This window comes from Dreissena polymorpha, chromosome 2 (assembly GCF_020536995.1).
Source record: "Dreissena polymorpha isolate Duluth1 chromosome 2, UMN_Dpol_1.0, whole genome shotgun sequence".
NCBI classification, from domain to species: Eukaryota; Metazoa; Mollusca; class Bivalvia; order Myida; family Dreissenidae; genus Dreissena; species Dreissena polymorpha.
This window is the reverse complement of record NC_068356.1, coordinates 111172504-111184912: the sequence shown is the minus strand read 5'-3', so window position 1 is coordinate 111184912 and position 12409 is coordinate 111172504. Positions and strand designations below refer to the sequence as shown.

At 36.0% G+C, this 12409-nt stretch overlaps 1 protein-coding gene across 1 annotated transcript in view; it reads left to right on the top strand.

Moving 5' to 3' along the window:
- The window catches only part of LOC127868514 (voltage-dependent T-type calcium channel subunit alpha-1G-like), a 39974-nt gene that overhangs the window by 13865 nt on the left and 13700 nt on the right, over positions 1-12409 (top strand). Inside the window, 14 exon segments of the mRNA XM_052410359.1 lie at positions 377-494; positions 3290-3445; positions 3911-4052; positions 4325-4515; positions 5052-5449; positions 5708-5869; positions 6009-6183; positions 6808-7020; positions 7758-7826; positions 8107-8291; positions 8771-8897; positions 9291-9419; positions 10374-10463; positions 11303-11495. Of these exon segments, the coding sequence (XP_052266319.1) occupies positions 377-494; positions 3290-3445; positions 3911-4052; positions 4325-4515; positions 5052-5449; positions 5708-5869; positions 6009-6183; positions 6808-7020; positions 7758-7826; positions 8107-8291; positions 8771-8897; positions 9291-9419; positions 10374-10463; positions 11303-11495 (2348 nt within the window).

Genomic DNA, 12409 nt, shown 5'->3' with positions numbered 1-12409 from the left:
CGATCTAAACAAACCTTTAATTGCATATGTTGTTCATACTTTAACTACGTCTTAAAATGTTATATATATTATCATGATCTATAGTATGCCATTTTCGAACTGAGTACTTTAATTGTAAAAATATGATGTTTCGTTGCAATTTATAACTATGCCAAAGCGAGTGCTAGGACTGTCATATCAATTCATAATTCATCTTTCCCTGAACTGATGATGAATTTAAGACTTTGTATGAAGAGTATAAATATTATTTTTGAGATGAACCATTATAAAACGGTACATATAAGATGAAGACATTGCAATAAGTCTTCTTCACTGTGATCTTGCTGCAAAATTGTTATTGACTCTGTTCAATTTTACTTTCTATCTTTCTGTTTAGCGTTCTTGGTATGAACCTATTTGGATGCAAGTTTTGCAACAAGCTCAGAGATGGTACAATATTCTGTGATAGGAAGAATTTTGACACCCTTTTGTGGTCACTTATAACGGTATTCCAGGTAAAAATGCCCTAGTCGACCGCAACGTACTTGCATGTCCGTACCATATGACCGTTGTGAGCATACCAGTGTTAGTGTCAGATATTCCTGTATCGTGTTTGATAACCGCCGTAGATGAATCGGTGCTGCAAAATAGCCGCCTGTATATATTAGTAGGCATATATCAAAATATATACATGCTCGTACATATTATTACACAAGTGTATGCGAGCTTGAGCGTTGGATACCATTGCATTCGTGCTTATGTCCTGTCATCAACTTTGTCAATGTATGTTTGAACTTCCCGATTGCACTTCGATAATTTGCGGCGTTCATGCTCAGATATTACTCATTCTCATTCCGAACTTTGAACTGCAATCGACTATAGAGATCAAACATATATAACGTATGTTTATCTGTGCTCCTCATGATTGCAGTGCGGACTAACCATGCCTACTAACATCATGTTAGCCGATGCTTTGTAGTCGTTCGATGCAAAACGCAGCAGTTTAGAGGCTTAAACTATCTTTTTTATTTCACTAGCTCATTATCAATCCTCGTAGATTACTAACTAAGTAGATACAACAGTCCCAGTACTCGTGAGATGTAAAATGTGTGATGGCTGACTGTTTTCGCACCGTTCTGGCGTGTTGGCGGTTCCAAAAGGCGCACACACGACAACTTTCATAAACCAAATAGCGACACACGTGACAAAATTATTTGACAGAAAAGACTAATTAAAGACGCAAACATGGTCAATAATCAGCATAATAGCAATATTATTGTGTGTAGTAGCTTTGTACTTGCCGTGTTGGCGCCTATGAAATGTGATTTTCACGTGTTGGAGGGATGAAAGTCGCAAACAAACGGACAAGCCAAGTTCCTTAATGTAATACCTGTGGGTTTATTTGTTGGTCTGACGTATGGTTGCAATAACTCGCCAGAACAATGTGGGAGACATAAGTCAACCCATTAATTTTCATACTCGTTTTGTTACTAATTATGTTGTGTATTTTCTCTTGTACTGCAGTGTCCTAGGAATGAACTTTTTTGCGAATAAATTTTGTTCGCGAGTGGACGGATCTGCAAATCCTTGTACATGTAAAGAAATGCTCGACCCGACCATATGCCAATGTGACAGAGCGAATTTTGATTCGCTTTTATGGTCTCTTATAACTGTCTTTCAGGTACACATTCGAATCGTTACTTGTAAATTTTCTCTTTCCTTAATTTCTTTGTCTCGCATACGGATTTTTTAGCAAATGCGTTTTTTAAAACGATTTTTTGGAATGTTTTTATATTTTCCACGATTGAGAACTGTTTGTGTTAATTTTTGTAGAAACGAATGCATTATATCTTTCGAGTTTGCATTGATTTCGTTGTTGCATCTGTACCACGTCGCTTTGCATTATAAAGTTCATTTCTCGATGAATTGTCTTCTTTCTTGTGACGTTTAAGGGAACACGAGGGTAACACAGCAATATTTTACGTGTTTTCAAACTCTTGTATTAGTTTTAACAGAAGTATTTTGTTTTCGTAGATGAATTTTTACAATCCTACGCTTAATGTGTAGTGAATATAAAAAAGGAGTATTTATGTATCAGTATACATTAATATATGTGTCTAATGAAAACTTTTAGTTTATGTATCATGTATTAATTAATCAAAACTAGTTTTATCTTTGGTTTCTTTGCATGTGTTCCCCGCTTATGCGTTTGTAACATCCCGTTGTTTTGTGTACCCTGTAATTATCACAAACATTGAAAGCTTTTATTTGATTTTCATCTAAACACTATTTGCTTATAGTTCTCAATTCTACGTGTGCTTTTGTTTGATTTAATATAATGATAAACTCATTTTTATGTTTTAATGCACCCAACCCCCACCCCCGCGAAGTAGGATGTTTTAAGCATTGCACGTGTCATTTATTCGTGCGTTCTTCCGTCCGTCCCAATGTACGATCCGAAGTTTGTGCTTTCAATTACCTTTTCAACAAATGGGTGGATCCATTACAGTTGAAAATTAAAAAAAAAAGGAATTACGGTTTCGACGAGTGTCAGCAGATTTATGGTCCTTTGTCTTTTGTTCGATTATGGAATATATGCTACCAAAATTTTGTATTTCCATCCCCTCTAACTGCTTCGCTATTTGATTTCGCAAACATTTTCACTGTATTTTTGTGTGGAGGTCCGTTAAGAAAAGAACTTAGACTCCGACCAGATTTTGATAAATTGGGTCTGTGTGTTCGCTTTAAAATAAATATATATTAGCCGCGCTCTCTGAAAACTGGGCTTGATGCATGTGCGTCCGCACAGGCTGATCAGGGACGAGACTGGGGAGTTTTCTAAGAAGAGACTTTCTTTAATAAAAAAATATCATACAAGCGGAAAGTGTCGTCCCTGATAAGCCTGTGCGGACACTTAACGCACATACAATAAGCCCTATTTTCACAGAGCACGGCTGATATATTGGATTGGATTCAATTATGTGTTGTGGGGGTATCAGTGTATGTGTAAATACTCTAGTTTTAAGATAGCTGAAACAAACATTAAAATTAATCGCATGCATCCTCAAAATCGACTTTTAATAACATTTTTTGTATTGTAATTATATATGCAATTAAGTAACCAAGCGAGAAAGAAACATTATAAGAATCCTAGTATGCGTTGTTAATAATGACTTCATCATCTTAAAGGGTAAAATTGAGAGAAATCACTTTTATAAAATGTTCTGAACACTGTTTTTACATGTTATAATGCATTCAGGATACGCTGCCGTGCTAACGTGAACAGTCTTTGTCATTTTTTCTTTGTCAGGTGCTTACACAAGAAGATTGGAATACAGTTCTATACAACGGCATGGAAAAGACATCCGCCTGGGCGGCCCTTTATTTCGTTGCCTTAATGACCTTCGGAAACTATGTCCTTTTCAATCTTCTTGTCGCCATATTGGTGGAGGGTTTTTCTTCCGAGGTGAGAAATTAAACACACGTGTATTATTCCCAAACAGTATATTAGTGAATGAAAAGATTCATATATTTTAATGTTGTATTGTCATTCGACTATGTACTACGTGTTTAGTGCATCTTCTTGTACGCGCACCATTAACACGGCCATGAATGTGGGGCTTGGTTATTTTCGTCTTAAGTTGATTCTCTAATGCAGTTTGTATCGCAGAAATTAGTTAAATTTGTTTACACATTTAAAGTTATATCGGCTCATCGGCTTGGTTTTAGAATACATCTGTTTTAGTCACCGAGTCGGACAATGGTTCTGCCATATGGGTATATGGACTTGGTTCTAGAGTTCGAAAATGTAGTTTTTTTTGCATCGGACTCAACATGAAGCTTTATTTATTTAAAAACGAGAATACTGATTTTGTGTTAATCTCTTAACAAACTGAAACCGTAAAGATTCCTACTATTGTGTGTGCTTTAGGAGGAAGAAAAGACAAAAAGGAGGGAATCGATCAAGTCAAAGTTGGAAATCATTCTGGAGACAAATAATAACGAACGCAGGGAATCTGTGCAGGCAACAGTGGCTGAAGTGTTAGATGTCAAAATAAATAATAAAGAAAGAGGTATGCCAAAATCTATCTGCGAAACGGCAGATACCTAGAAAATCGTCCGTCCTGTATAATGCTTAAGCTTATTTAAGCGTATTAATTATTCATAAGACAAACTCTATACACATAATTAAGGTGTTGTTTTTTAAAGTACAAATACTTTTGCATAACGCAATTATTGAGTCTTTAAAAAGCGTTTAAAAATGTTCTTCGTTTAAAATCCTTGCCGTTATTGTTGTAAAAATATGGTGTGTGTGTAAATGTTAACATAGTTACCAATATTGTAGAGAAGAAAATGATGTGCGCGAATGCCGCTCTCATCGACGAAGGCACCAAACAGTTCACATTGCCGCCTCCTATAATCACGCACACCGAGGCAACTCCTCGCGCTACGCCCCAGGGCTCGCCTAATGACAGCAGCGGACGGGAGTTGTCAGCGCAGAATGAGATCAACGTTATGAATGCGGACAACGCCACCGTGAGTAATTTGGTAGAGATCGACAAAAATAAGTTTACATTTATTTAATACCTTTTGTTTTACGGCCGGGACGCGTTGCATTAAAAACTTGAATACGAAAACCTGTATTCACTTTTAGCGTTTCGGGTAACCGTATCAGCAAGAAAGTAGCCGGAGTGCGTTTTTTTTGTCATAATAAACATTCGACCTGCTTTGGTTAATATCTTTTATTTCGTGATAGCATCGGGTACTTATTAGTTCCTGATTTGTTTGGTCACGAATAATTTTATAAAGACGCGAAATGAAAGTGTTATGTTTTGTGATCAAATTGAGACTTTAAATGTTTTATGCAAAGATGCTGACAATTTTAAAAATGAAACAAATTCATTTCAACTTAGGCTTTATATATTTGGTTGCTGTATACTAAATGAATGTGCGCATTGAACATGTATAAGCTGTGCGCTATATGAACAAAGGCGGCTCCATAGTTATGCTCAAAGAATCACTGTTTTACTTTAAATATATTTCTGTTTGGACATTTTGATTTCTTATTTCAGCTTAACAATGCAAACAATCGATTGTCAATAAACAAGTCTCTCTCCACGTCCTCGCATCGAATGCCCTGTAGTTTGTCTCGTGCGTCCAGTTGCCGAACGCCGACGGTCAGCTTTAAGACGACGTCTCCGAAATCACCTCGCGCATCCCCAAGACTCTCGCCGCGTCCTTCGCCACGCCTCTGGCGCTCGCAGAGTTATGGCAGTCGCCGGAACAGCTGGAAACTAAAACGTGAGAGAAAAGACGGCGATAAGGAGAAGCTGGTAGAGAACGGACAAAAGAACGACGACTGTGACGACGGTGAAGGAATGTGTGACTATGACGACGACGATGATGATGAGGTCTTCAAACCAGCTACTTCGCATCCCATACTGAAAAGGAGCACGTCAAACTCTAAAAGGTGAATGGAAATAGATTATTCGAGATGACAAGCCGTCTATATGATTTATGTATCTTTTAACTACTTAATATATATGATTATCCATGTTAAAAAAGTGAATTCCATTTAACCAAATTTTACAATTGCTAAAATTAGCTTAAACATTATTTACATATGCGAAACTATACATGTCTATATTTTCTCGTACACGTCACGCTTTAACGAACAGCAAATAGCGTGACGATTAATCCTGTACGTGCTGTTTGTTCATATCTTCAGTATGGAATGCAATGGGGGAATGGCCTTGAACAACCGGCGCGTATTCAGTTCGTACCAAAATCTAACGTACTCGAAGAGGTTGTCGACGTCTAAAAACTCGATCCGAAGCAGAAACAACTCCTCTGGAAGTGCAAGAAGCACGTGCAATTCGATACATCTAAGGTACGTTGATCAATACATTATGCTAATTTACAAGAATTGTAGATATATGGTATATACGGGGAAACGTTCTTAAAATTCACTCATGAGTCGATGTCATGCATTTAGCTCCAATCTTTTGTGTTTCGTCTCTTTTCATCAGCCGGCAAAATACTTTTCCCACTCGACGCAAAATACCGTCCATGTCATCGGCCGGAAGTATGTACTTGCACGAGGACTACAAACAAAACAACCTCTGCGACGCAAACGCGGAAAGTCAAGACAAGGAAGTCGAGTGCGCGTTTGACGAAGAAGATCCTGACGCAATGGACGAAGCGGTACCATTTTTAAAAAGAATGCTTACTTTGATATTGTGGAAAGTATGTTTTTAATAAGAATCAGTAATGACTATTTTGACGCTCGCCCTTTTAATCAAACCATTGACGTTGTTCAACTCCCCATTTGGGTTTACGGTACAAACTGCATTTTCAAGAAAAAAAAGCCTTTGTAATTCAAATCATCTTTATCTTCTGCTTTATTGGACGTCGACTTTGAATAGACACGTCATTTACTAACGGTAGGGATATGATATAGCTATGTTCTGAACCAGGAATATCTCTGCCCGCTTTTAGTGCAAGAAACCCTCGATTTAATTTCAGGAAGGTTGTTTTGTAAATGCTAAGGACAAAAGCGGAAGTACCAACTTTGGCCATGTATGAGAATGATATCAAAAATAAGTTGATAAGCTAACATGATTAGTTTATCAGTTTTGTCTTGAAATCTTTTGGGCTTCGTTCACTTAGGATTATAAGTACCAACAACAATTTAAACCTATGTTGTTTAAAAATCCCATACCGTACGGTGTTGTATGCAAGAGAAACAGTTATTGTAATGTATTTCTACCAGCTTAAATACACGTAGAGTTGGCTGTGTTTTTTAAACTAACTTTTGTTTATATCTAGGACTGCAACTATTCATGGTGCCCCAAAGCCTCCGGTGTTTTTCTTGAGCGTCAGGAATATTCATTATACCTCCTGAGTCCAGAGTCGAAGTTGCGGCGATTGGCCCATTATACCATCGCCCAACGCTGGTTCGACAACACTGTCCTCTTCTTTATCGCTCTGAATTGCATCACGTTGGCAATGGAACGGCCGGATATCCCCCCTACTAGTACTGTAAGTGTATTCAATCGTTTGCTAGTGTTTATATTATAGTCCGCAACATCACCAAACACAAACGTTATCACATACCACTGTAACTTAATATATGATGCCTCACTATTTATTGTATGGCGCCGGGATATGCCTTTAAATTTTAAGTTATTTTTCAAACTCTTCTTGACTGTGTCTGATGTTGCATAATAGTTCGTTGTGTGTATCATTTTGCATAGAGTAATAGAAATACAGGATACATGTTTATACCATCAGGGCAAGCTAACAATAGCCAATGAACCACAGAAGAACAGTACATATAATACGTTTTGTTTGAAAACCATCTTTAAAGTTTAAGTCGATTTTGTGGGTCTGTATTCCGCTTGGATTCCTTGCATTTCGAGTACAAACATTTTCAAATATAACACATATGTGCTGTTGATTTAACTCTTTGTGTTAATATACACCACCATATTAATTATAGCACACATTGCCTACCATTTGTTCGCATGATCTTATTGTGCCATTGTCCTCCTTCGTAGGCGTTCACTTAAATATATGGGAACATTATTCAATTTAGACATGCATATTCTACGTATGTGGATGTGTATATGCGAAGTCCACACAAAGTTAATTATATATTTATTCAAAGATGCATGTAATGCAATTTTTGATGTAACTATTGTTTCAATTACTTAAGTGTTATTGTGATAAAGCAAAATGCCGATCGTTTATGTGATAATTTATGTATTTTATTTTAGGAACGAGAAATTCTAACCATATCGAATCACATCTTCACCGTCATCTTTACCATTGAAATGACAATAAAGGTAAGTTTGCGGAACGTACAATAGCGCATTTATAATGTGTCACTAGAAAGATAAAGCTCATCGTTGATTTTAGTTTTTGTTATGTTTAAAGCTCAATCATGTGAACTATTTTTTATGAATGGGAAACAATGGTCACTTTTTTCAAAATCCCATGTTTTGATTTTTTCTCAGAAGCTTGCAAAGTTTATTACCAACAGCCTACTATTTAGAAAATTATCGTATTTGGTTATTGCATCTATATACTAGTAGGCGACGACATTCAGGCTGTTCGTTTATTCAGGTTATTGCCAAAGGCCTACTGATTGGAAACCACGCCTACCTGAAAAGCGGCTGGAACTTTATGGACGGGTTTCTCGTAGTTATCGCCCTCGTTGACACAGTCATCTCCCTTACTGCCAATAGCAGTCCGAGGATCTTCGTCATCCTGCGCGTCTTCAGGCTCCTTAGAACGCTGCGACCTCTGAGGTGGGTCGAATAGTTTCATTGTTACATTGCTCCAGATTTGTTTATTAGCATATACGTGAATTAAGAGACACGAATCCACGATTGTATATCCAAACCATTTAACCACACATATTGTTTAACAATAAACGCGTGCACACTGGTTGAATTTGTTAATTAATGCTTGAATCACTACATTTTTATTAATGACGACCCTGTAGAATATTGTATTGCCCTTTTAATATAGTAGTAATCTTTTAATCCCGAAATTACTATTAAACATATTTATTTTCTATCTTTAAAGCATCGATTCTTATCATTAGACATATTAAAATATTGTTAAATTAAATGTATAAACTGAACGTGTTAAAGTAATACATGTTTTAACATTATATCGCGCTCTTACTTTATAGAGGTATTAGTCGAACCATGTATTTTTACTTGTTTAGTCAGTCCAATTTTCTATTGAGCGCTTAGCTGGTACATTTTATCTTGTATTTCAGGGTTATAAGTCGAGCACCGGGACTGAAGTTGGTGGTACAGACGTTGTTGTCATCACTACGTCCTATCGGCAACATTGTGCTAATTTGCTGTACATTCTTCATTATCTTCGGTATTCTTGGAGTTCAGGTACACTTTTCTCCCTTTAATACGTAATGACTTGTGTAAGGTATTAATGAATATTTGTTACGTAATTTCGTGTTGAATAATAACAAGTGTGTTTAAAATAGCTTCATTAAAAGTAATTTCGCTTTCGTGTATGAATTTTCGCGCGCCAAACTACACACGAATGCTATGCGATATTGATATTTTATTTAACATATACTTAAACGATATTTCATACGAATGTAATGGTTAGTGCAGGAATGAAACATCCGTAAATACTATATTTAAATATTCGGTAGTATATATTCATTTACTTCGACTTCCATTTATTTATGACTTACAGTACCTTTTGTAATTATATTGGTATTTCAAATACAAGTTCATTTTTGTCTGATCGTTTTCGTTTTTCTTTTGTAGCTTTTTAAGGGAACATTTTACTTCTGCAAAGGACCAGACATAACTTTAATAGAGAATAAAACCCAATGCCTAGAGTCCAAACGAAACGTGTGGATCAACAGAAAGTACAACTTCGACAATTTAGGAATGGTAATAGCATTGCAATGTTGATGTTGTTTATGGGGTGTTTTTTTAAATACTGATATAGTATGTGACATGTTACAATACACATTAGTGTATGGTATGTACAATTTGTCTACATCGGTGTATTGGGTGAAATGTTTCAATTCCCGAACAATATATACATCATGTTGTAATTACAACAATTATGATAGCTTACACACGTAATAATATGTCATACGTATTAATAATTATTTTTGTTTTTAAAAAGCAGTTTTCCTACCGTACTTAAATATTATCGTTTAAGAAATCAAGTTAAATCAGATTACGTTCAGACTTAATCAAGTTAAATCGCACATATAATACGCTATGCTTCTTAACTAACAGTGGGAGATACTATTATTAAAATCTCGTATAAGTGAAGACGGTTCCGTGTGTCTTGTCCACACAGAAATTCAACCATTCATTCATGAAACAAGGAATTTCAGGAACAGAAATCGAGTGGGCTTTTTTAAGTTTGTCATATTTACCTCAACTGTTTGCTTTTGAAATAATAACCGTTATCCGCTCCAACGGGCGTTGCTTCTAAGACGTCATGCGTGATTATCTAGGCGCTATTTATTTTGTCATAAGTTTACTTATGTATTCATATTTATAATTAAATACTCTTTTTACTCCAATATTTCGCCCAAATGGGCTTTATCAAGGTTTACAAATATGAATTTACTACATATTTTTTACTGTATTGTAAATTCTAGTAAATTCATATTTGTAAACCTTGATAAAGCCCATTTGGGCGAAATATTGGAATAAAAAGAGTGTTTTTTACCATGAAAATATATATCTTTATCCCTACTGGATATTACGCTGAGTATAATTATATATTTATAAAAAGAAAATTTGCACACCAGTTGCCCTCACGGCACATGCTCAATGGTCAGCGGAATATATATCATGGATTACGACGATGGTTTATCGTTTCAGGCTCTGATGGCATTGTTTGTGTTGGCATCCAAGGACGGATGGGTGAGCATCATGCACACAGGTCTTGATGCTGTCGGCATCGATCAACAGGTAGTTTCCTTCATAAAGTATCAATGAAACATATTAACGCACTTACAAAGTTACAATTAACATGTACCACCAATTATAAATTGGGCTTAACAAAATGTCATTTTTTTGTTTCCACTAACAGCACACAAATACGAAAGATTGGTCAGGTATTTTTGTCGCTGACTGTTTAAGGATTCCCAATTAAATAAAATAAGGCAAGCATGCAGAAATCTTTCTTAATTAGTTAAAAAACAATTAAGCGGATTTGATTGAATATGCTTAAATGATCACAAACTTAATCGTTAATTTAATGAAATCCCGAACCCGAAATATGAAGAACAAATTAAGCGTCGGTAAACCGAATGTGGGGCTGCCGGGTTAAGTGTAAAAAAAACTCAATTTTTTCACCTTACTTAATGAAAGCAGCTGATAGAAATCCAAAAGCAATAATTCACAACATTATTGAGGACAAGATTCGATGTTTCATTGATTTGGCCATTGCAATATGCTCTTACAGAAATGTCTTCTTCTACATGTTGAGGCAGCTGCAGTGAACAAAGGATGTGTTTATCCCATAACATAATGTCATTAATTGTTTTTTTTTTTGTAAAGTGTCGAAGTTAATAAATTACAATCATGTACAACTAGTTGGATGCTAAATCTTTATTGAAATTATTTTGATACAGGAAATGTTCCTTTCAGGCAACCAATTACGTGTTAAATAGAAGTCTAAAACAATAATGCTTATTTAAACATAGTATTCGTAAATCTTTGTATAAATTTTAGTGCTGTATGAAATATTGTTTGTTTTTTCACCTGAAACTAACCTCACCAGCAATCAATGCGTCTTGCTTTTCCAGCCAAAACAGAATTACAACGAGTGGCGGTTGATCTACTTCATCTCGTTCTTATTGCTTGTCGGATTCTTTGTCCTGAACATGTTTGTCGGGGTCGTGGTCGAGAACTTCCACAAGTGTAGAGAGTCCCAAGAGAAGGAGGAGAAGGCGCGGCGAGCCGAGAAGCGTCAACAAAAGCTCGATCAAAAGCGGAAGCGTAAGTCGGCCATCTTTGTTTGCTGTTGTGAAACTCATTTAAAATTAACATGGTGTTGCACAGGTGGTTAGCGTGTGGCTATAATATTAATTAGTGAAAACATCATTTTGAATGATAAATAATCATATTATAACGAAAAATTAACTTTTCTGAAAAAAAATATTTCACTATCAAATATATATATAGCAAGGTATGCAACTCAAAATCAGCCCAAAACGGGGTGCATCGCTTTGAACAGCAATATCTCCATCAATTTTGCACCGATTTTCACGATTTTGGTCTTATTCAACGCAGAAATGAATTTCCTTTCTGGAAATGTATATGTCTTGCAATATTTTTACAAATGCTGGGTCAACTTTTAAGAAATAACACGATACACAACACGCATGACCCAGTTGACAGTGATCATGCTGTCTTTAAGACTGAAATCTTCACGGAGTAAAGGGCAACTTCCCTATAAAGTTCATGTAGTTCGATACCATAATTCAATAAAACGTATGAAAAAACATTATTACCGTTCTTGTCGTTACATTCTGCATCAAGACTAACTGTCCAGCGCCGTTTGAAACCTTTGTTTACATACATTTCAACTAACTGACATTTTAAACATACGAGTGATTTCATTGGTCCAATGCGGAGCTGTGTCTTTACAACTGGAGATTTCATTCATAAAGAATACATGATCACTGTCAACTGGGTCATGCGTGTTGTGTATCGTGTTATTTCTTAAAATTTGACCCAGCATTTGTAAAAATATTGCAAGACATATACATTTCCAGAAAGGAAATTCATTTCTGCGTTGAATAAGACCGAGATCGTGAAAATCGCTGCAAAATTGATGAAGATATGGCTGTTCAAAGCGATGCACCCCGTTATGGGGTGATTTTGAGTTGCATACCTTGTTATATATATAT